Source organism: Rana temporaria, chromosome 2 (assembly GCF_905171775.1).
Source record: "Rana temporaria chromosome 2, aRanTem1.1, whole genome shotgun sequence".
NCBI lineage: Eukaryota > Metazoa > Chordata > Amphibia > Anura > Ranidae > Rana > Rana temporaria.
This window is the reverse complement of record NC_053490.1, coordinates 367,783,834-367,809,881: the sequence shown is the minus strand read 5'-3', so window position 1 is coordinate 367,809,881 and position 26,048 is coordinate 367,783,834. Positions and strand designations below refer to the sequence as shown.

The window sequence follows — 26,048 nt, the reverse complement described above, 5'->3', positions numbered from 1 at the left end:
TGTGTGGGCTGCACATCGTTTTTCAGTTTCTGAAAAACTACAATTTTTTTTTCTAACATTCTGCATTTTTTAACGTCGTTTTAAAAAATTTAGTTTTTCGGGTTGTAAAAAATGATCGTATGTGGGCTAAAACGACGTTTTAAACCTGTGCATGCTCAGAAGTTATGAGATGGGAGCGCTCGTTCTGGTAAAACTACCGTTCATCACGCTGTAACAGACAAAAAAGCGTGAATCGTCTTTTACTAACAAGGAATCGGCTAAAGCAGCCCAAAGGTGAATAGAACTTTCACTTTAGAGTGCCGTTGTACGTTACCGCGCTTTGTTCATCATTTTTTTAAAACGATGGTGTGTGGGCAACGTCGTTTTTAATGATGAAGTTGGAAAAACGTTTTTTGGACATGCTGAAAAACAACGTTTTCTTTCATGCCGAAAAATGATCGTGTGTACGCGGCATAAGGCTCCATGCACACTGCTCCTAGAAGCAGTAAGCATTTTTTTTTTCTGTTCCTAGAAGCGAAATAGTGTTATCCCATTTGTCAATGCACAATACTAATGTTTTTTGAGCTTCAGCATCTAGGAGCAGAATTTTTTTTTATATTTTTTTGTAGAGTGTTTCTTGGAGCATTTTTACAGCAGAAATGCTTCTAAATATTACATAGTGTTTTTTTTTAGCTCCCCCCATTCTACTGTAAAAATGCTAATAAAACACAAGCTCTCCTAAATGGCAGCTAAAGCGCTACTACAAAAAGCTATTACCAGCTTTTTTTATTCATACTTTTTTCCAGCATTTTTTTTTTTAGTTTAACGCTAGTGTGCATGGAGCCTAAATGATTAAGACAAATGGGGTTTATTTACTAAAGCTGGAAAGTGCAAAAATCTGTCTCACTTCTGCAAGGAAACCAATCAGCTTCTAACCTCAGCTTGTTCAGTTAAGCTTTGGCAATAAAACCTGAAAGCTGATTGGTTTCAATGCAAAAGTGAGACTGATTTTGCACTCTCCAGCTTTAGTAAATAAACCCCATTGTGTCAAACAGCAGACTTCTGAATGTAAACAAAGAAATAGTTACGCTGGTTTAGGACAACACTCAAAGCACAAAAAAAAAAAAAAAGAAGCAAAAAAAGGCATAGATGAGGTTTATTTCAAAAGATGCTTCTTGTCCTTCGATCAGAGTTATGTGGGAGTTATTTACGAAAGGAAAATCCACTTTGCACTACAAGTGCACTTAAAAGTAAAGTCGCTTTAAATATGAGGCCGCGTACACACGGTCGAACATGTCCGCTGAAACTTGTCCGCAGACCAGTTTCCGGACATGTCCGACCGTGTGTACGGCCTAGCGGACAGGTTTCCAGCGGACAAAAGTTTCATAGCAAGCTAAGAAACTTGTCCGCTGGAAACATGTCCGTCGGACATGTCCGATGGTTAGTACACCTAATCGGACATGTCCGCTGGTTATGATGTGTAACCAGCGTCCCGAAATCCCGCACATGCGTCGAATTGCTTCGACGCATGCGTGGAAGCATTGCACTTCCGTGTTTGAGAACGTCGGTGTCTTCTACGTCACCGCGTTCTCTGTCCGCGGGGATTTTGGTCTGATGGTGTGTACACACATCAGACCAAAAGCTCCCAGGAGACATGTCCGATGAAAACGGTCCACGGACCGTTTTCATCGGACATGTCTCCTCGTGTGTACGGGGTCTGAGGGGTTGATCTGAAATGAGGGGAAGCTCTGCTGATTTTATCATCCAATAATGTGCAAGCTAAAATACTGTTTTATTTTCCTTGCATGTCCCCCTCAGATCTACAGCGACTGCACTTCCAAGTGCACTGGTAGTGCAAAGTGGATTTGCCTTTAGTAAATAACCCCCATTGTGTTAAAATAAAAGGTTTCCTTTACACATGGCTATGTATTTTAATTGCATTATACCCACCATAGTCTATTGAAGCAATGTGCTGATTTATTACACATTATAGCTTAAAAACTTTTCTATTTTGACTCCTGTTGTGATCACTTTTATAAAATGTTTGGATGTTCTCTCAAAGATTCATGGTGTGCTGGCTTTGATTCACAGCATTTTTTAATTGGGTTCATAGATGGCAATAGAAACCTACAGAAGTTCTAACTCCTCCCCACCATCTATAACAATTTTTTGGGCTTATACTGGGCATTTAGTTGTCAAGACATAACAGAGGTTTACCTTCAGTTAAAATTTAGAAGCATGCTGCCAAGTATACAGTATGCCTAGGTTTTATGTAATCTTCAGTCTTAAAGAAATGCAATGTCCAGATTAGCAAAATCCTAGGATGGTGGGATACTTTTGCTGGGAATAGTGTGTCCACACACAAATTGGTTATGAAGAAGGGTACAATACAGTAATCTGGCCCTAGTGTTCTTTGCAAATTGTTGGATTTAGAACTGTGTTAAATACAGTTTCATTTATATATTAATAATCAAGTGCAAATGCTTTTCAACTAGTAACAATGTTGCAGAAGGAATGCACCTGGCAAGTGTTAGGAATAGTCATAGGCCTCGTACACACGACAGAGTTTCTCGGCAGAATTCGTCGAGAATCTCGGTGAAGAGCCGGATTCTGTCGAGAAACTCGGTCGTGTGTACATTTTTGGCCCGATGGAGCCGCCGAGGAACTCGTCGAGCAAATAGAGAGCAGGTTCTCTATTTTCTCGATGGCAGTGGATTTTGGCTCGACGAGTTCTTCATCGGGCTGTTTTTTAAACGAGAAACTCGGTCGTGTGTATGCTAAGAAACTTGTCAAAAACTTGACACTGGAGACCAACATAGGTAAAACTAGCGTTTGGATTGGAGATAGCACATTCGTGTCGCTTCCAACATTATTTAATCGTTTATTTGCAGCGCTTTACACAATTTTTCCTAAGGGCACAAAACTGCAATATACTAATTTTTTTTTTACGATATTCACACAGAGTTCCTTAAAATTAGGTGGAACCTTTTTCTTACTGGACTCAATATTTTTTTTTTTTTTTATTGTCACCTTATTTTGGTCGTGTGTTTTAAATCCTGCTTTTAATCACCTTATTTTTAAATTTTTAGAAAATGCTAATCCTTTTATTTTTTGTAATGTCAAGTTCCCCCCATAGAAACCTTATTGCTTTGTCTTATCTCATGTGTCCCTTTCAAATTACACCTTATATCCAATTTTTACAAAATAAGAACCTGCCTTCTCACTTGCAAAATTGAAATGTAAAAAAATACAAGGACAAGTATGAACTGTAAAAAAAAAATGTACCATTTATTTTGGTAATAAAAAAAAATTTGATATGCAAAAGTCAGCACTGGAGAGCTTGCTGCCATTTGTGCACAGCCAGGTGTGGCCTGATGTGACTGGTGATCAGTTGGAGGCCAAAATGGGGACTTGAGAGGTTCATTCAGGAAGTCACGCATCAAGGTCTTGGACTCCCCGAGGTCAGAAACTGGAGCAGGGCAGGCAGATGTCACCAGGTTGTGGTACTACAGCAGCCTGAACTCTGGTACACCACATGGAAGTAAGGGAGTCACTTTCTTGATTTCTTCAAGGCCTTCCTTGGTGGCTTCCCTGCAGCCTGCTCTTTCACCTTCTCTGCAGCCTTCTCAGCAGCCTTCCTCTTATGCCTGGCTGGAGGTGGTGCCACAGGGGTAGTACTCATGCCAGGAGGAGGAGTAGACGAAGGTGGTGGAGGATGAGTAGCCGACGGTGGTGGAGGAGGAGGTGGAGGAGAAGGAGGAGCAGTAGAAGGAGGAGGAGCAGTAGAAGGAGGAGTAGAAGGAGGAGGAGGAGTAGAAGGAGGAGGAGTAGAAGGAGGAGGAGTAGAAGGAGGAGGAGCAGTAGAAGGAGGAGGAGTAGAAGGAGGAGGAGCAGTAGAAGGAGGAGGAGTAGAAGGAGGAGGAGTAGAAGGAGGAGGAGCAGTAGAAGGAGGAGGAGCAGTAGAAGGAGGAGGAGCAGTAGAAGGAGGAGGAGCAGTAGAAGGAGGAGGAGTAGAAGGAGGAGGAGCAGTAGAAGGAGGAGGAGTAGTAGAAGAAGAAGAGGAAGCAGAATGTTCAGATGGAGCAGGAGAAGAAGAGGAAGAAGAATGTTCAGATGGAGCAGGAGAAGAAGAGGAAGAAGAATGTTCAGATGGAGCAGGAGAAGAAGAGGAAGAAGAATGTTCAGAAGGAGCAGGAGAAGAAGAAGAAGAAGGTGGGGGAGCTTGAGAAGGAGCAGGAGAAGAAGAAGAAGAAGGTGGGGGAGCTTGAGAAGGAGCATGAGAAGAAGAAGAAGGTGGGGGAGCTTGAGAAGGAGCATGAGAAGAAGAAGAAGGTGGGGGAGCTTGAGAAGGAGCATGAGAAAAAGAAGAAGAAGAAGAAGAAGGTGGGGGAGCTTGAGAAGGAGCATGAGAAGAAGAAGAAGGTGGGGGAGCTTGTGAGTTATGTGGTGTGTGAGGATGGGGATGGCGGCAAATCACAGTGTCCTCTGTGAGAAGACCCCTCACCCCCTGATTTGCCAGGGTGATGAGGAGGCCCTCAAAGAGGAGGCGTTGGTCTAATGTCATTTCTGACATTTTGGCCAAAACAACTGTGACAAATCCCTCCTGAGCAGTGGGAGGCTGTTGCAGGGTTGCATGGGCATCCCGAATGAGGGCTAGTGAGGCGTCACGCACCCTTGTATCCCTCACCTGCCTTCTCGGACGCAGATGAAGAGGAGACACCTGGCATCTCGTGCTTGGCCCAGCAACCTCCTGCAACCCACTTGGGCCTGCCACCTCATCCGCTCCACTTGGGCCTGCCACCACGTTACTGCTACTTGGGCCTGCCAACACGTCCAAGATACTTGGGCCTGCAGCCTCCTCCAAGCCACTCACCCTGTCCTCCTCCTGCCTGGCATTTTCCTGATCCTCCTGCTGCCTGGTCTCGTCCTGTGTATGGAAAAAAAGTAAAGTTTTACTATTTGTTAAAATTTTTGGTTTATTTATTTAAGCTCCTGACTGTAGCATTTTTTTTGGTCACGACTTAGCTAAGCCAATCATTCTGACCCATGTTTTATGGTCAATCACACCACAAAAATTCATGGCCAATACTGACAAATTTTAGGAATAACACTTTTATATTTAAATTTTTTTTACCTTTAATATCTTAATTTACATCTCTTTAACAACATTTGAACACCACATATTTGCACATTGAAAGTACTATATACCTGGCTCCAGCTGGGCAAATCTGGATCTTCATCCAGGATGGAAGGCTGCTGAGAGGGTTCTTCTGCAGAGGGAGCAGCAGGTTGGCTGGAGGGAAGGCTGGAGCTTCTGTGGCTTCTGGGGCGAAGGCTAGAAAGTGACTCCCTAACCTCCAGGTGTTCATCCAGGAAGCTCAGTTTGCTGTAGTACCACAACTTGGGTTGAAATACCCGCCCTGCTCCAGCTCCAGACCTCATCGAAGCCAAGACCTTGTTGCGTGCCTTCCTGTAGGTGCCTCTCAAGGTCCCAATTTTGACCTCCAACTGGTCAGTTGTCACATCAAACCCCACCTGTCTCCGCACAAGTGGGAGCAGGCTCTCCAGTGCAGTTTTGCGCAATTCTCTATTTCGAGAGATGGGGTCTTTGGTGGCCCACAGAACAGGAAGTTCTTGCCACCTATCAATAAAGATCTCCAAGAAGTCGGGTTGGTTAAAGCGATTCATCTTTTCCTGTCCAAAACCAAGGATAAAAAAATAATGTCACTACACAATCTAGAAAGTCAATTACTCTTTCTCACAAGCTAGCCCTTAAAGGGTCACTAATGGATAACTATATTTTTTGAGGAAATTACTGTTTACAGTGTCTAGAGACATACAAGTGCATACATATAATGTGCCTCTAGTTTCACTTTTGGTTTTAAATTTAGTTATTGTTTCTGTGAAGTAAAGAGACACACAGAACCAAAAAAAAATAAAAGCAGGGCATATTTTAATTTCAAAAATTATTAGCATTGTTTTGGTTGATTTTTAAACACACAGCTTAGACCACAGTGACAAGCTCCCCTGATAAATTTGAGAGGGAGCAGAACCAGGAAGTGATGATTTATGCAAATGATTACAGCTGCTTAAAAGCAAAAAGGGACAATGAGGACATGAAATCAATACTGATATAATGTAAAGTTAGTTATTTCTGCCCCAAACAATTTTGGCTTAGTGCTCCTTTAAATGTCTGTCTTTCCTGAATATGCCACTGCTGTCCCAAGTTCGAAGCATACCTACACGCTTGTCGTTCAAACGTCTTTCTTACGCAACCCGGTCGTATGGACGCTACATGTGTTCGAGCCTTATATACACTCCGCACACGACATCCGCCCATGCTTAAAAAAAATTGATGTTTCCCCCCCGCCCCTTATCTTCCGTCGCAAAAACGACAAGGTGGAATTGGCAAGAGATCATGTTGGGTCAGTTCCTAGGAAACAGATGACCAGTTGTGTCGAACTAATAAGCCAGATCTCATCCTCATTTGTGTATGAAACGTTAGTTAGATAAAAGCACTCCGATATAGTTTGGTCAAGACATAAAAGCGACCATTTGCATCATGTTTAAACCGACTTGTTTTTAGAAGACATCCTGATGAGAACCGAGATTGCCCACACAACAGTAGTTGGATCAAAATGCATAATCAAAGCGTTGTTTACGTACGACGGCACTATAGCGGACCATTACCTTCAAATTAAAAACTGGCTATGTTGTAATTTCTGAACCTAAGATGTAGGCCACAAAATCATTCAATCAAGAAAAACATGTAAAATGTAGTTACATACCGGTCTTTGACCCGATCGTTATCTCCGCCGTCTTCCACAAACTGTGAACGCCCCTTTTACTCACGTGGTAGCCCTTTATACACGCGCATGTGGGACTTTACGCACGTCTCCCCGCCCCTGACGTTCATGGTATCGTATTTTCCCCGCCCCTTTTCCATCTTTTTTTTGTTGGAAGCACATGTTGGAGAAGATGGCAGCACGGCGAATCAGGTGTAAGGCCTCCAACATGACCTTTGAGGAAATGGTGGAGATGGTCCTCATCCTCAAAGCAGAGGACTACGATGGGAGGCATGGGCCATATAAGTACCCTAATAAGGTCAAGGCCCAAATAATGGAGAAGGTGAGGAGGAGTCTCCATCAGAAATTTGGGGTGAAAAGGTCCAAGGAGCAGATCCGGAAAAGGTGGTGTGACCTTAAAAAACGGGAGCCGGAACAAATGAAGAGGATCAGGAGAGTGATTAGAAGAAGTAAGTTTGTTATATATTTTGTAAGATTTGTTCCGCGCCATGTGTTTTTGATTTCAGGTTGTACTGTAATATTTTTTTAGGCACAATAATTTGTCGTCAAACTGGACGTCCATTCGGAACGACTAAATATTGTGTTTAAAATCCTAGAAATTAGGACATTTTTTTAAAATTGTGGTGAGATCAATCGTGAAAATAATGTAGATGTGCTATTAAAACCACCAAACTTTTTTTATTAATTAAATATACAGTAAAAGGAGAGTCTGCTCAGCAGTCGGTGACACATGTGGACTCATTTGCATAATTGTTGTCCCCTTTAATAACCCATTTTGGGCTTCACACAGAGCTGAGGTGATCCAGTGTATACTTTGTTGGCTTACATGTTTAAAAGTAGACCAAAGCTACAAGATTTGTCAGGATCTTTGTGAATGCCTTCAATCCTGTGTTTTGCCCTGAGGGGTTTTTCAAAACATCAATAGTCCCAGAAATTGTCTAAAGTGAATCATATTCCTCTTTCAGGCCTATAAGCTAGAAAAAACCTGTTTCCATTTTCTTCATTCTCGTAGGGCGTCATGAAGCTTCGACACGGGAGCAAGAAGTCCAGCAAGCCACACCCCCGAGGGATGGTGATGATGCGCAGCCTGCCACCACATCAGGTAAAGTAACATATAACTAACCCAGCTTCAGGTAATGTAGATGTAGGCCTGCCTAATTTTAAAAAATGGTTTTGTCCCACATTTCAGGATCAGGTGGTGGCTTGGACAGGCATACAAAACAGATGGTTATATCTGAAATCTGGGCCTGCAGAGAAGAGGTGGAGGAGATTCATCTGGCCAACCGACAAATTAAAGAAAGAACGAGGAGGGTGGAAAATAAATTAAAAAATTTACTTGATGTTTTGGGGAGACTCTGAATCTAAAAAAAATACAAAAAAAAATTTTATATACCAGATTTTAATGTTTATTTAATTAAAAAAAAAACAAAAAAAAAATAAAACCAGATTTTCTACTTTATTTAATTAAAAAAAAACCAAAAAAATAATAAAACCAGATTTTCTACTTTATTTAATCAAAAAAAAAACCAAAAAAATAATAAAACCAGATTTTCTACTTTATTTAATAAAAAAAAAAACAAAAAAAAAATAAAACCAGATTTTCTACTTTATTTAATTAAAAAAAAACCAAAAAAATAATAAAACCAGATTTTATACTTTATTTAATAAAAAAAAAACCAAAAAAAATCCAAAAATGATTGTATATTGTATGAGAAAAATCACCCACAAAAATACAAAAATGATTGTATATTGTATGAGAAAAATCACCCACAAAAATGATTGTATATTGTATGAGAAAAATCAACCAAAAAAATACAAAAATGATTGTATATTGTATGAGAAAAATCACCCACAAAAATACAAAAATGATTGTATATTGTATGAGAAAAATCACCCACAAAAATGATTGTATATTGTATGAGAAAAATCAACCAAAAAAATACAAAAATGATTGTATATTGTATGAGAAAAATCACCCACAAAAATGATTGTATATTGTATGAGAAAAATCACCCACAAAAATACAAAAATGATTGTATATTGTATGAGAAAAATCACCCACAAAAATACAAAAATGATTGTATATTGTATGAGAAAAATCACCCACAAAAATACAAAAATGATTGTATATTGTATGAGAAAAATCACCCACAAAAATGATTGTATATTGTATGAGAAAAATCACCCACAAAAATACAAAAATGATTGTATATTGTATGAGAAAAATCACCCACAAAAATACAAAAATGATTGTATATTGTATGAGAAAAATCACCCACAAAAATACAAAAATGATTGTATATTGTATGAGAAAAATCACCCACAAAAATACAAAAATGATTGTATATTGTATGAGAAAAATCACCCACAAAAATACAAAAATGATTGTATATTGTATGAGAAAAATCACCCACAAAAATGATTGTATATTGTATGAGAAAAATCACCCACAAAAATACAAAAATGATTGTATATTGTATGAGAAAAATCACCCACAAAAATGATTGTATATTGTATGAGAAAAATCACCCACAAAAATACAAAAATGATTGTATATTGTATGAGAAAAATCACCCACAAAAATACAAAAATGATTGTATATTGTATGAGAAAAATCACCCACAAAAATACAAAAATGATTGTATATTGTATGAGAAAAATCACCCACAAAAATGATTGTATATTGTATGAGAAAAATCACCCACAAAAATACAAAAATGATTGTATATTGTATGAGAAAAATCACCCACAAAAATACAAAAATGATTGTATATTGTATGAGAAAAATCACCCACAAAAATACAAAAATGATTGTATATTGTATGAGAAAAATCACCCACAAAAATACAAAAATGATTGTATATTGTATGAGAAAAATCACCCACAAAAATACAAAAATGATTGTATATTGTATGAGAAAAATCACCCACAAAAATACAAAAATGATTGTATATTGTATGAGAAAAATCACCCACAAAAATACAAAAATGATTGTATATTGTATGAGAAAAATCACCCACAAAAATGATTGTATATTGTATGAGAAAATATAACAAAAAATTTTGTAGGGTATTTATGAATAAATAAAAATAAAAAAATTTAGAAAATAAAGAGCTTTTGAACATCAAAAAAGTGTGTGGTGTTTTTACTAAAATACGTAAAATTGTCTATGTGTTTGGTTTGGGGGTCACCTGGGAAATGTTTGCTAGTTGATAATGAAAATACACTTAGTTACACTTAGTAAAGAACTCCAAACAACACAAGCAAGACATAACAAGTTTAGAAAAAAAATTATGATTTATTTTTAAGAAAGCTACAATTAGGGCAAATTTGATTGAGATGGTATTGCCCCCCTACCCATGAAATAGTCCATGTATTTGTCCCGGACTTCACGGGCACTCTGGGGGGGCAGTCCTGTGTGGCCAGCTTCAAGGCCCGCCAAAGTTTCTGCAGGGGTCAAATGTTGTGCCTCGGGCCCAACCAGGGCCATATAATTTGGAGATTGTCTCCTTAAAAAATTGTGGAGAATGCAGCAGGCAAAAATAATTGTATTCCACTTATATTCCGCCATGTGGAGAGAGGTGAGGAAAAGGCGGAACCGGCTGGCCATGATGCCGAAAGCGTTCTCAACCACTCTACGTGCTCGGCCCAGCCGGAAATTAAAGACACTCCTCTCTGGGGTGAGGGTGCGCTGAGGGAATGGCCTCATAAGATGGGGTCCCAGGGCAAACGCTTCATCAGCCAGGAAAACAAATGGCAGGCCTTCTACATTCTGGTCATCCGGTGGCAATGACAGATCATCATCCTGAAGGCGAAGCGCGAACTCCGTCTGCCTGAAGGCTCCCCCATCCGATACCCGTCCATTCATCCCGACATCCACAAAAAGGAATTCATACTGTGCTGACACCACCGCCATCAGCACAATACTGTTGAACCCCTTATAATTAAAGAACTGGGATCCTGAACGGGGTGGAGGCACGATGCGGACGTGCTTCCCGTCGATGGCTCCCCCGCAGTTGGGGAAGTTCCATCGGGTCTGGAAGTCCAAAGCCACAGACTGCCACTCCTGTGGTGTGGACGGAAGCTGGGGAAGAAAAAAATAAAAAATTAGCCACATAACCTTGCAAGCAGATTATACAAAGACATTATAAGCATTATAACATTTCTGGGAACTAGCATATTATATCTAAATATATTTAGCCAATTAACACATTAAACACCCCCTCTGATGGGCCAATGCCCAAGTTTGGGGGAGGGCTAGATGAGTTTGGGAGTACTAAAAAAAATTAATTTTGATTATTGGTGAACATAGACTTTACAACACATTTTGGAGGGGAGGGCTAGATGAGTTTGGGAGTCCTAAAATTAAAATAAAAAAAACAATAAATATTGGTGAACATAGACTTTACAACACATTTTGGAGGGGAGGGGGGGGACATTACAATGGATATAACACAATACATTGGGAAGTGACTAGACTAGGTAGGTTGGGGCCCAGGATAGCATGCTGGGGAGGTAAGTGCTGGAAAATATGCATGTAGGCCAAAAAAGGGGCATCAAAGTTTACATCATGCATGGGGGCAAAGGGGACATTCACAGCATATTCCAGACATGGTAATTAGGGAAGGAGGAGATAACTACAAGACATTAGCATACATTATAGACATAAAATGTGATATTAAAGGAGAAAACTTACCCTCATATATTCCTCCTGCAGAACCTGGATGATGGCAGAGCAGGTGTCAGGAATGATGAGGCCCAGAGCCTGGGGGGAGATGCCCGTGGAGAACTTTAAGTCCTGAAGGCTTCTCCCAGTTGCCAGATAACGGAGGGTGGCAACTAGCCTCTGCTCAGCACTGATGGCTTCCCGCATAACGGTGTCCTGCCTGGTAATATAGGGGGACACCAAAGCCAACAGGTGCTGAAAGACGGGATCAGACATCCTCAGGAAATTCCTGTAATCAACAGGATTATTTTCCTGAAGCTCCCGCAGCAAAGGCATGTGAGAGAATTGGTTCCTACGGAGCAACCAATTCTTGGTCCATGAACGTGTCCTCCTCCTGTTCATGAACTCCTCATTGTCTAGGTCATAAACAAACAGACCTATAGACAGAAGATGCTTAGCACGAAGTCGGCGACGACTAGGTGCCTGCAACATGGCTACAAGGCTAGTTACGAACGACAAATCAGAATTGCACTAAACAGACCGCAGTGAAGAACAGCAAGACCTATGAAGAACGACCCTGACAATGAAAAACGCGGGGACAGGACCGCAATGTAAAACAATACGACCTGACCGCACGTCTCGATTGCCTAGATACGACCCACACAAGTACAAACTGAACGGCAGAGATCAATCTGAAAGCACAAAGACTGAAAAGCACGAATCGTCACTCACCAAACTTTTACTAACACGCGTAAACACGGAATCAGCAAAAGGAGCCCCAAGGGTGGCGCCAACAAAATCAAACCTCCCCTTTATAGTCGCGTCATACGTCGTGAGCGTCATCGCGCCGGAGAACGACCAGATTTTGGTATGTTACGTGTGTACGCAAAGCAAGCCTGCCGAGCTTCTCGACAAGTTCAACAAGGAACTCGTCGAGGAACTCGACGGGCTTTGCACGTCGAGTTTCTCTGTCGTGTGTACGAGGCCATAGACAGTCTTGTGTTAGAAGTCTTGTTGCAAGGGTTTACTATACAAGTTGTTTATCAATTGTAAATTGGAATTACTTAACCTTCGCAACTCTTTCCAGCTTGGCTTTAATATCTGCAAGCTCCAACTGGGCTTCGCGGAGGTTGCTTTTCAGCTTCTCATTTTCATTGTAGGCACTCTCGTATAGCTAAACATAAAAAAGAAAAAAAAACACCTTCAAATCAGATGATACTTGTAAAAGAAGAATGATCAAAGTAGTAGTTCAAACAACATTGCATAATGCCAGGCTATCTTCCTTTAGTAACGCAGAACTTTTAGAGTGTCCAGTTGAAGTACGACTTACGGTCATGTTTTGGCAAGGAATAAAGCTGTGGCTGGGCATGGTTTTAAATTTGGTTTGGTTAGGTATGTACTATGATCTGTAATTTCGCCAATTTGTAGCTTTGTGAACAGGTGCATACAATGTTTATGTTAAGTGATATTATTATTCATGCATTTAAAAGGAGAAGTTACCTTTGGAACATGTTGCATGTTCCACCCTTTTTAGGGTGGAATATGCAACATGTTTTGGCATTTGCATCTCCCCCCCCCCCCCCCGACATTGGGCGGCGACCTCCTCACATCTGCTGTCACAATTTCAAAAAGGCATCATGTTCTCCTTGTATTGCTTCCTTGTGTTAAATAACTGGAGACCCAACTAGTCCCCCTGCTTTGCTATTTCAGACTGACTGTGACGCAGTCACTTTGGGTGTGGGGGGGGGGGGCATGGAACTCAGAATCCCTTGTGCAAACCTTGTTTGAGCTCCCCATACACCTCCTATGTCTAAGTCACCCTGTGTCTCTAATAGGGGCACAGGGTGACCGAGAAATCCAGTCTGATCTGTACTAATTGGACTCACTGTACAGCCACACTGGAATTGTTAGTGATGAGATATATTAGTCTCATTTTGTTGTGTACGCTTGACTTTGTCAAGCAAATTCCTCCAACAGCTCTCACTGCTGATTGAACAGTCTACCCCGCCCAGAATGCAAAGGTGGGGAGGGATTGTTCAGCGTATTACCTGTGATTTCAATAAACCGTCCATGTTCAGCAACCAAACGAGTATCGTCTTGTTTTGTGGTTGTTAGAGGTTGGAATATCTGATATCTATATTCAGACTGGGATGAAGTGGTATATGACAAAAGCACTCAGTGTGGGACGTTTCGTTACACTGACCATACTAGACGAGAGCACAGCCATCCCAGTGTGGTCAGTTTTCTGATTGTGATGCAAGAACAGCCTGCTTGACCTGCGGTAGTCTTCAACTTGTGCTGACGTATCCCCCTGCCCAGCCATTTACTGGGAAGATCAGTGCACTGCCAATTCTTTACCCCCACCTCGCCAGGCCCCCTATGCAGCCGAGAATAGAGATTATGTGATCACTTAAATATAAATACTTTACATTTTTTTGTAACATACTGTAACACTACTACCACAGGGGCCACAGATGACTGGCTTCCCCACTCCTGCACAGCCAGGCAACATGCATTTCCCACTTTCATCCAGACACAAGGAACAGTCTTTGAGCATGGTTTTTGTTGTTTATTAGGGGTAATAACTTGGATGGGATAATGGGAATTATGGGATCTTCCTCCCTATGTACACAATCCTGAATCTGTCCTCCTTCCTGGACACTGACAGTCTATGATGATCGAAAAGGCAGAAGCCTCTTAAGGACAAGGAGCACTCTGTTCCTAAGAAAGTAGCACAATGTATTGTAGGCTGCATACCAGAGTATCTCCAACGCCACTGTAGACACTGGTCCCAGCTCTACTGCCTGCAGGAACTACCAGCCCAACTGGCTGCTTCTTCACCAGCCAACCCGACTGCTCCGAAGATCTCCCAGGGCAAGGGAAAGGAAAGGTTAAGCACAGCGTGGTCTCCCTGAAAGGCTTGCTTCATGTGGCAGTCTCTCCGCCCAAGCCAGACTGAGGCAGAGCCCCCCCCCCAGAAACAAGGGCCCCCTGCAAGGCCACCGACAGTCTCCTCAGTACTCCCATCTTCCACCTACTCCCCCGCTGACCTGACTCATCCATAATATAAGGGCTGGCTCAGCCACCCGGCCAGGCCCACTACCTGGGGATTGGCCAAGTTCCCCAAAGCAGATCAACCCTCCTGGTTAACGCCCACTAACATCTAGAAATTACTGCAAACTTCTAGAACCAGGGTGAGGCACCAGAGACCTGCCTGTATGAGTCGCAGTAAACCCTGACTCAATTTAGACTTGCAAATTAACTTTGAGGCAGAATATAGATTTGCCTACACTGACACTAGCAGCACAGTTTTAAAAGGTAGAGTTCACATATACTTTTAAGATTAAGGAATTTTAACTTTCTTGTAAAATTCCATACCGTAGAGTACAATACAGGACAAATACCACACTTGCTTCTGTTCAGTTTTTCAGCAAACAATGCAAAATAAAACAGGAAGTCTTATTGAGTGAAGTAGGGTTCTAGTGGTATGCACAGCAAAGCGTTATCCATTTCCAATCACCTATAAATAGCAGACTAAAAAATAGCAGACTAGAACACAGGGTCTAAAAATGTCCAGCCTGTGTCCTGTAGTGCAGTGTTTCTCAACTCCAGTCCTCAAGGCGCCCCAACAGGTCATGTTTTCAGGATTTCCTTTAGATGAAATGGCTGAGGTGAAACTGATCAAATAACCTTTGCAAAATAATGGAAAGCCTGAAAACATGACCTGTTGGTGCGCCTTAAGGACTGGAGTTGAAAAACACTGCGGTAGTGTACTGAAAAATATGGGAGTTTACAGGCAAGTCAAAGGTCTTTTTTTTCTTGCGTTTTTATTTAAATGATGAAAGGTCTGAGGGATAAAACATCAAGAGTGACTTCAGGAACTTAATATGTACAGTCTGAAGGAAAAGGGGAGACATGATTGAAACCTTCAAAATACATCAAGATGGGTGAATAAGGTTCAAGAGCAATATTTTCAATATAAAATCAAGATCAAGAACACAGGGACATGACCTCAAACTAACTGGGGGAAAGTTCAAAACTAATCTTAGAAAGTATAATACTAAAAGGGTAGTTGATGCCTTAAATAGACTTCCAGCAGAGGTAGTGAGTCAGTCAACAGTAAGTGGTTTCAAACATGCATGGGACAAACCTAGATCTAGGACTCAGACAAGCAAGTTAAACAAAAGACAAAAAAAAGAAAGTGCACACTCAATGGACTAATTGGTCTTTTTGTCTGCCGATACTTTTCTATGTTTCTATGTATTTTACATATAGTAAGGCTCAGAGCGAGAGAACATAAAATGAAAGATAGTGCAGGGCCGTCCCTGCACTGTGTGAGAGGGGGAAGCAACTATGGGGTTAAGAATTGTAGGTGGAGAATGGGGGAGAGGTGGATTGGTTGGAGCAACAGGATGAGGGGGTTGAGGAATAGCTGGGGTCTCCTGGACAGCAGAGAAGGGACAGATGACAAGCAGGCAGTTTATTCCATGCTGCTGCTTGTCACAAAAAAATATTTTTTTTTTTAAGCATGGACGAGGTGGACAAGATCCAGGCACGGTTGCGGCAGCTTCCAGGGGGCCAGGTATCTGCTCTAAAATAGACACTGGTGCTCAATTTCTACTATTGCAACCCTAGTCGTGCGATTTTTCCGTGATTTTTACAGCAGTTTGATGCGAATTGAAGCAATGCCTGTATATTCTTGGTCTATGGACCTCAAGTCGCATGAAAGGGACCGAAGTGGTGCAGGTACTACTTTTAAGTTGCATAGATGTGAATGGTACTCATTGGAAATCACTTTACAGTCCCAAGTCGCATAACAAGTTGCACTACTGGAAACTGAGCCTAGGGTTCGGGTCAGCAGAGGGGGCCAGAGCATCCCACGTGCCCGGCAGTCTCGGCCACCGGAGCCAATGATCCTCCCCATGAGCATTGGGTCAGTTTATGAGCCCCGCCCAGGACCCGTCAGGATCACCGGCAAGGCGATTAACAGTTTTGTGGGTGGGGGGCTTGTATGGAATCCCTAGGGTTGGCGGGGTGTCAGGAAGTGTGCGTACGCCTCCTTCGCCTGCCCGGCGTCACTGTCTCGATCTAACAGACTCCTCCCTCTCTGATGCAGTGGTAAGGGGGGGTCTCGGCGTGGGAGGAGCAATGCCGAGGCTGCCAGGCAGTTACCAGCCTCTGCCTACGGCCCTAATGTCCGGTGGCAACCCCTGCAATAAGTGAGAGGGGGTAATGGGCCAGGAGAAGGCAAACGGTGGCCCGGGATACTGCAAGTGCTGGGGGTCTGCGCAATATATCGACAGGCAATCCGGTGCGGAGAGGCGGAGCCAGGTACGGCACAGATCCACAGCACCCTGGCCTTCCTCAAGGGGAGGAACCACAGATCCTAGAAGTGATGTCAGAAAATGAACTGTCCTGGTCTGTAGAAGACATGGAAGGGCATCAGGGGATTATGGGACGGCGGCTGTTGGAGGTCCCGCTGGGCAGCCTGGTAAGTTTAAATAATTGAATTTAACAGCTCTCTTGGTAAGATAGTGGGTAACTTGTTGTGGTAGCTGATGGGAGCGTGGCAGCCCCTCACGGCGCCACATCATGGGTGGGGGTATGGCCCACAGGTGGCACATACGGACGTAAGTGCAGTTGCGGGATTTATTAAGGGGGCTGCGTGATTTGGTGCACAGGTTTACGGGTGGAACGGGGCAATTCCCCGCATGTGGCGCCGTGGTGGAATGCTCGTGGTCGGGATAGGGAATGGACACAGTGTGGTACACCCTCCCCTCCCCCTGGTTACGGCTGCAGCACCCACTACCGCGGGGCCCCATAGTACCCCCCCCCCTAGAACAGGTGGCTGCTGTTGCGGCATCAGGGGAGGAGGCCGAAACATCACAGGGGGTCCTGGGAAATCGGATGCTGTGCGGACTGCCGACGCAGCTAAGTGATAGGTTATGTGTGCTTGGAAGGGCCATTAGAGACACAATTAAAGCACGATGTCTGGGAGAGATTGCAGGGGCAAGTACGTGTAGATTTTCCCTGCTACCTCTGGAGAAGTTTAACCTGGATAGGGTTATGCCCAAGGATTCAAAGGAGGATGAGGAAGGAGGCGGTACAGACTGATACCAAAGTTTTCCGCCAATTGGCTACAGACGTTTGCCATTATGGGGAGTGTCATAGGTAAAAGAATCCAGAGCTCTGTTATATGGCAACCACCAAGACATCATCCCCTGGGTGCGGCTCATGTCCTTAGCGCGGGCTCCAAACCAATTTTACAGGAGGGGCCGGTGGTGCATCTTTCCCATGACAACCGGCCACTAAGCTGGGTTTTTATGTGGGTAGTACGACAAGGGCAATTGCAAGTGTGCGAGCTTCTGTTTTATTCATGAGTGCTCCAAGGTGGGGGAGGTTCTCCTCCCGGGTACCGAGGTTTTCTTTATGAAAAAAAAAGGGGAAGGGACGTGCCAAGGATTAGGATCCCTTGTTTCCCTGAGGGCGGCTACACCCGTGTCACGGTATTTGCGTTCCGCTTTACAACATCCAGGGGTGGTCTCTGAACAGCTGGGTAAGTAGATAGCGGGGGTCGCATGGGCGGGCTGTTCACAGTGAAGCCTTTGCCAGATTTAGGGATTTTGCCTCGAGGGGTACTGACCAAGTAGGAGGCACGCACGCTTCACCTTATCCATTGTTCGCCGCTACAGAAACGGGGTTCTGAGGATATTGAATCCATTTTTTCGTTCGCTCCCCGTACACCTGGACAGTTTGGGGTACTGCTGGCAGGAAGAATTTTACATAGATCATTGCTTACCTATGGCTGCTCCGTTTCCTGCGTGTTATTCGGGATGTTCAGTTACTTAGTGGAAGAGGGGGGTCCGGGAACCATCAGGGGTTGAATTCCGTCAACCATTAATTGGATGAGTTCTGTTGCGTGGGGACCTCTTCTGCTACGGTGTGTGGGATACTAATGTCTATATTACAGCACATTTAGGGCAGAGTCGGTATTCCCTTAGCGGAGGGCATGATGGAGGGCCAGACTTCCATGTTTAGTTTGTTTCAGGTATAGTAATCCTTGCAAACACTATGGAGTGTCAGTCGCCGGAGGCTACATTGTGGCCCTCAAGGTGGGGATCCGTGGGACGTTGGGACTGCGCAAGTTACAGCTTAAAAGCTACAATCACCGTCAGGTAAGTTAATTTTGCATGTCACATTCTCCCCATGGGCTGGGTTTTTGCAGCCGCTATCGGCTGCTATGGCGGGGGTTAAGTCCTCCTACACACTTTCTCAGTCTTAAATCGGAAACAAACATTGGGAGGACTTGAAAGTGTGGCACACATTTTGGTAGAGTGTGATGGGAGATCGGCTTGTATGTAGGGGGGGTGAGCCAAGTGGGGCTTTCTACCAGGGCGTTTGGCCACATTCCTGCATGCATGTTTCTGGAACAATGTTCGCAAACCAAGGTTTTACTGTACTCTGCATTGCTTGCTCTAAAATTGAGGACTGACAGGGCAGTCATTATAGGGGAGGTGACCAGTGTACATGTCCCCAAAAGCTTGCCAGATTCCAATTATCTGAAGGCATGAGCCTTTATCCCAGGGTCTATGTATACTTTACCTGTGACTTGTACTGTACCTACAGGAAAGACAATGTTCCTCTTTTTTTAGGAAATGTTTATAGAAACAATATAGGAAAATTATGGTATGTAGGAGGTATACTTATTCTAGTATGTTTAACCCAAGAGGAGCATGAGGGAATTTGTAAGGACCTTTTGAAAGCAATCAATTCTTTGGTAATTTTTGCATGTGGTGTACAATGTCACACATTTCCTAAAAGTATACTGTAAACCCACTTACTGACATTTACATTCCCTTACAGTATATGTAGAATGAATGAAAGGAAAGCATATAGTAGAGAGAATATTGACCATGCTGAAATTTGCATTCCAAATGGTTTTATGAACGGTGTAATATGTAAAAAATCCACACATGATTTTTATTGATAGTTTCAAAATTGTTATCTTTGATTAGGTTGACATCATCATGCCAATTAGTAATGCATTGCATATTCATTACATCAGAAGAAAAGCATTAAGTCAAAATATATCTATCTTTCTGTAAAACCACTGTATGCAGTTTAAAACATAATCAGAATTTTAAATGGAAAATATAATAAGGGATTTTCATATTTTTTCAAACTTTTTTTAAATAGTTTTAGATTTCAATATTGTTAAGGTTTTTCACAGAACATAATTAAAGAGATTTCAGTATTGATTCTGAAAAAGACAGTGCTTCTATAATCTAAACAACATACTGTACCATACAAAATGCAAACTTTATAATTGCACAAGTACAATGTAAAAAACATTACCACAATCCGCATGGCGATAGGCCTGGCTCCCTGAGACAACTTGCCTCTTATGTTTCAGAGGTAAATAATCATAATCATGTAATAATTATGCTCTATTAACCAGTCTTGATCATTTTTCTCCAGAGAAAACTGGAAGACAGACTGCAAAATCTAAACGTGTCAGTACTGTACATCCTATGATATCAACACAGTTGAATGGGATTCTCCCATGTGCATCTCTCCCCTCAAGTAGTGCAAGATGCTCCATCCCCCAAAAACGCAGTTCAGGCCTCTCAATACCAAAATTACCCCCCTCCAAAAAATAAAGGGGGAACCAAAAAAAAATGTTAAATGAAAGGAGAAGAGAGAAAAAGGGAAGATAAAGGACTCCATAGTCAGGAGGAAACCTAGCCAGCGACAGTCTGGGGTTCATTAGTCAAATATCTGATCCATGGACCCATACTTTTTCACCTTCAATTTATTCTGTAAGAGTTCTGTCAACTGTTCATTTAACATAAGCCAGGAAAGTGTAAGTTTGAGTTGGTCAAATGGTATAGCCGCTGACCTCCAGTTCCTGGCTATTGTAATTTTAGCAGAAACCGATATAAATTTAAGGAGCAGTCCGAGTTTGAGGCCTCCTCAACCTTACATTCCAGTAACGTGCGTTTTGGGGACATGGTCAGGTTAAGTTGAGTAAGACTAAAAATGTAATTGTAAACGCTATTCCAGAACTGCTGTACCTTGGGGCATTGCCACCATATGTGGTAGGCCATCCCTTAAATAGTTTTATAACTTTTTCTTACCATATGGATAAAAAAATTGGATCTTATTTTTGTTTTTGAATGAAAGATCTCATTAACTGCATTCCACATAGGCCATCATATACTGTATACTTCTTACAACAAGGCTATTGCTTCAGCATAGGCATTATGAAACCTCCGTTTATAAATTCTGGTGTGCACGAATAAGCAAAAGTTATCTTTAGTTGCCAATGATAGGCTCATAATTCAGCAGGGTAAAAGAAGGTGTTTCTCAATTCTACTCAAATCTGCAGAAAATTAATTCAGCATTTCAAGAACCGGGCACATTGAAAATATTTTCATAATTTCTACCCTTTAAAATGAGAACAGGAATCAAATACATTTTTATTTATTTGCATAGTCAACTTTGCTACCCCCCCCCCCCCCCCCCAAGCTGTTTTACTACAAGTAATTTTTTCTCTACATATCTGTGCCCTAATTTGTGTACCTCTCTAGAGCACCATATTAAAATTCATAGTTGCCAACAGTCCCGATTTGTCTGACATTCCTGGAAATTAGACAGACGTCTCAGGCAAAATCTCGAAAATCAGGCTCCATCACAAATATTGGGGACTTTTGTCCCTGATATGGTTAAAGTGGCACCGCCGGGGTAAGCATCATCTTTCTGATGATCCCCCTCCGCTTGGTCAGTGAAGTCACAGGTCTCATGACTGCTGACTTGAGAGATAGAGAAAGGAGGTGCCCAGGTCGAGGAGAGCTGTGGACCAGTGCAATGCTGCTGCACAGTCAGAAGGCCGCTGGGGAGAGAGTGAAGACCCGACCAGGACTCGGGAGAGCCCAAGGTAACTGCTCTGCTCTCTAGATTCCTCATGCTATTTTTTTATATTGTTTGGAGGGGGGGGGTGTTGAAAGGCCTCTATGGCCTAATGGCCTAAGGGCCTGTTTTTGTGTATATTTTTTGGGGGGTGAGCAGAAGCGGCGGTGGGTGGCCTTAATGGGGACAAATGGCTAATGGGGAGGCCTGTTTTTGTATTGTGGGTAGGTGGTGGTGAGATGAAGTGGCGGGGGTTGCTTCTGGCTTCTATACTACTGTAATCACACAATCTCTAGCCCACTCCTCCCTCAGCTCAATAATTTTTTATTAATCCAGGCGGTTCTCAGGAGCCTGGGTAATATCCCAGACAGCCTGCAGGATGTACAATTTACATAGTGATGGCAGCGCACCCTTTGTACCCATTGGCTAAGGAGGCAGCCTCCTCAGCAAATGAGAAGTTGTGGCTCCATTCCCTTCTGCCATTACTAGGGATCTCCTAAATCCTGATTGTATCGTTTGCATAGTAAACAAGCCAAACTACATCTGTTATTAAAGGGGCAGGTGACCACTTTAGGTACAGCCTCCATGCCAATTACTCCACCTGAGCTCCCCTGTTGACATTATGGGTCCCGGTATAGGAAGACTGCCTGTAGCTCACTGATGGCAGCCTTGGCTGCAGGTATGAAGTACAGGCACTATAAGCATGATTGGGAAATGATCACTTTAATGACATTCTCACTAAAATCTAGCCAATCAGGCAGCCTTGTTTTCATTTACCATACCACCAATTGGGTTCTTTAAAGTTCATATCTGGGATTTTTTTTATTGTTCTCCAATCCCTTGGTTTCACCCAATCACAGAACAAAAAAACCGAACACAACATTAAAATCCACATTTTCACCTGCTCAAGACTGCTGTGTTTTGCTTTTGGATGATTCAATCTGTGCCTGCAATCCACTTGAGGATGTTATCCCGCTGCTGCAGCTTCTAGTGTCTCAGTGGACCCTGCTGCTAAACAGTGAATGGAAAGTGTTGATGTCACACAGACACCAAGATGAACACTCCACTGTACTGTGATGTGACATGAGGTGTAAGGCATGTCTTTTTTGGGGGGGCGGGAGTGGGTACCTAGTTTTGACAGGTACCCAGCTCCCACTTCCGCTCGGGCTGCCTAGGCGACTTGAGCGGAAGTTTTGCTCTCCCCTCCTTCTCTACAATCTTCTAGGACATGTCACAGGTCCCAGAAGATCGCCCGGCCCCTGAGAAGGCGCAGCGCCACTCGAGCATATGCAGTGCGCACCCGGCTCTTAAGCCGCAAGCTGTCACAGCCAGGTGCCCACACTTTTGATCCCGAGAGAACCAAGGGTTTGGACAGCCGCATCGCAGGCGAGTGTGTGTTTATTAAAATTCAGCAGCTGCAAAAAGTGTAGGTGCCGACTTTTAATAAACACAAAAACAAGTGAAACTCAGCTTTAAATGTCCCAATTGGGTAATTACTCAGTCAAGCATTAAGTCAAAATTGCAAAATTCTGTTATTTCAAACCTTTTTGAAATCTTCGTCAGATTTACTACCAAGTGATGCCAAGCGATTCTCTCGTTGCTGTGTATATGCATTCACTCGAGCAGCTGCACGGTCACTGGCGCTTTCAGATGTAGTTAGGCCTAGGCCACCAGAATCCATCCTATAATAGGATAACACAATTGTAAAACTAGAACTAAAAAAAGTTATCCAAGACAATGAAAGCAGCAAATGTGTAAAAAACAGCAACCAAATTTCTACTTAAAAGCAGCAAAAATATTATGGCCCTTTCAGACTTATGCACTGAAGTAGTACATGGTATAATCTGGTAACACACACAGCACTTTGCATTGCATCCAAAGATATCAGAGAAAGGCAACTCAAATTATGTATTTTTCAAAGTTTTTTTTTTTCTTTTACAGGGGCTCAAAATATATCTAAAGTGATAACTTCTCTCTAGAGTCACAAACTCTTTAAAGTTCATGAACTAGTGTAGCCCTGTGACACACTCTGATGATGCAGGCTACTGTTGATGGGGCAGAGCCAAACCATGCAGAGGATAACTCGTAAATTCGAATTGCTTCAGTTCTATTTGTTTAGATGCAGCATTCGTTACTTCAGATAATTCGCTACTTCAGATGCTTTCGTATTAGTTATGTTTCACTAACAGTTAATTTAGCCAAATTTGAATGGAAATTCCAATAAAAATGTAAATCGAATATATCCAAAATTGGCTGCTATGGCACAGAGACCTGAATAGAAGAATTACTGACCGACTTTGGCTATTTTACATATAGTTTATAATAAAAGCTATAATAGTAAATTTTATTGTAGCGCCCTGCTACTTTCATAGCTGGTGCTGCTGTAAATTTAGGGGTTGGTCAGAGACTTAATTACCTCTGACCGTATTGTTTTGCCAAATAAATTTGGGCCTCTGTTCCAGCCATGGCTGTACTGTGAGTGACCACTATTGCTGTCTGGGGTGTTTGTACCACCCCAGGCCAAGGGTGGCAGCAGTCAAGTCAGGGTGTATTGGGTGTTTTTCCTCGGCAGCCAATCAGAGGGGGGTTGGTCACCTCGCTGTGCATGCTGGGGGAGAGTACTTAAGGGACAGAGGTCATTAGTTTGCGGTTGATCGCTGGTCTGTCGTAACACCACCCCGGTGTGTGGCCCTCATGGCCGGGGGTGCGTGTTCCTGGCTCCGGGACTACGTTGGTCCGGGGTAATGTTCTACTCAGTAGGCCCGGTAGTCAGACTGGGTCTACAGTTGCAGAGTGGTCCTGTGCTGTCCGTCCTGAAGGAGCTATAAGTTCACGAGTTTATTCAAGAGAGATCCGGATGTATAATCCTGTGTTGAGAAGGATTCTGGACCGATTACATCTCCACCTTTGGGAAGGTCTGTGGCAGAGACTTTGCCAACGTTTCCGTGTGACATCCTGGCTGTTAGGCTGGTGAGAGAGGCCTATCCAGGTGCACAATAACCACTCTGGCTTGAGTGACAACGAAAGTGTCATCGCTGCAAGCAGGATTGTTTCTGAACAAAATTATACACCTGAACCTACTTCCTACTACTTTTTTTACCTCTTAAACTACTACTTTTATTATTTTACCCCATTGGGTAATAAAGCACAGAAAAAGAAACCCGAAGTGTGGACATTGCAGTTCTTCTCAGCTCTTATCGTATACCCTAGACATCGAAGGAATAGCGGTAACATGCCACCCAAAACAATCCAGCAGCTCCTTCGGGGGTAGTGCTACATAATTATAATAGAAAAGTGTGTAGGTGAGGTAATGGATAGTCTGTATATAGTCTGTATATTTTACCTTGCAACAAAAAAAACTTTGAGACCACATCGCCCGTATGCAGCCACTTATTTGGACAATGTGGTCATCCACAGCCTAGATTGGGAATCGCACCTCCCGAGTACAAGCAGTGGTAGATTCTCTTAGGGAAGCAGGTCTCACGGCCAAATACCTTGGGTACGTTATTGACCGGGGACTGGTCAGGCCTCAGACCAAGAAGATTGAGGCAATTCAAAAATGGCCCCAACCAGTAAACAAAAGACAAGTTCGGGCCTTCCTGGGTATTACAGACAGTTTACACCCAACTTTGCCACCATTGCCGTCCCTCTGACCGACCTGATGAATGTTAGCGGGTCGGTCATGGTCAAATGGAATCCTGAACCTGAGCAGGAGTTTCAGAAATTAAAGCAGTCCCTTTGTGTACTACCGGTGCTAGTAACCCCAGACTTCACACAGGAGTTTGTGGTACAGATGGACGCCTAGGGGCTGTACTATCCCAGAACAGATGTTGAGGAGCACCGGGTTGTATACATGAGCCGGAAATTGAACAAGCATAAAAAAAACTATGCTATTGCCGAGAAGGAGTGTCTCACTATTAAATGGGCCCTAGACTCCATGAAGTATTACTTGTTGGGGAGGCCATTTAAGCTGGTCACCGACCATGCTCCGCTAAAGTGAATGTGTGACAACAGGGAGAAAAATGGCCACATGACAAGATGGTTCCTGGCTTTACAGCCCTTTAAATTTACAGTAGAGCATAGGCCGGGCAAGCTCCAAAACAATGCAGATACCCTCTCCCACATGCACTGTATGCTTGGAGCAATTGCTCAGCCACGGGGGTGGGGAGAAAAGGGGGGGGAAGGATATGTGACGGTATGCGAGGTGAGGTAATGGAGCATGGAGCACAGCAGAGCTCTGGCTTGAGACTCAGAAGGGAATCTGTGAGAGGAAAGCTCTGTTTGGATTGGAAAAGAAGGTTTGCTTGACCACATGTTTTGTGGGTGACGGGGACCAGCCCCACACCGTGTAGAGAGCAGTCTACTGTCTAGTTTAGCGCTGGACAGCAAGGATTTACTTTACTGTTTTTTTAGTTTTTATGACTTTGCAAACCTCTTCTAAATAAAGCTGGCAACCCGTCAGATTTTAAAGAAACTGGCTGCACGCTGACTTTCATTTGCAGAAAAGTTGATCCCCACGAGTAGGGATGAGCCGAACAACTTCCTCAATACTTTTTCTGTATTGAGGAAGCTGAGGCCAAAGCCCAAGACCTAGAATCCCAGTATGTTATTACTCGTAACCCAATCACCTACTTGGATATGCAGGTGGCCTACCGTGAGGCCATGCTTCTCCGAGTAGCTAAGGTGAA

At 43.0% G+C, this 26,048-nt stretch overlaps 1 protein-coding gene across 2 annotated transcripts in view; it reads right to left on the bottom strand.

Moving 5' to 3' along the window:
- Positions 1 to 26,048, bottom strand: part of LOC120927203 (protein phosphatase 1 regulatory subunit 12B-like) — an 82,263-nt gene that overhangs the window by 13,503 nt on the left and 42,712 nt on the right. For both annotated transcript variants that reach the window (XM_040337716.1, XM_040337717.1), the window contains exons 4-5: positions 22,904 to 23,042; positions 12,521 to 12,625 (exon numbers count right to left, since the gene is read on the bottom strand). In XM_040337716.1, coding sequence (XP_040193650.1) covers positions 12,521 to 12,625; positions 22,904 to 23,042 — 244 coding nt within the window. The remainder of the gene's footprint in view (positions 1 to 12,520; positions 12,626 to 22,903; positions 23,043 to 26,048) is intronic.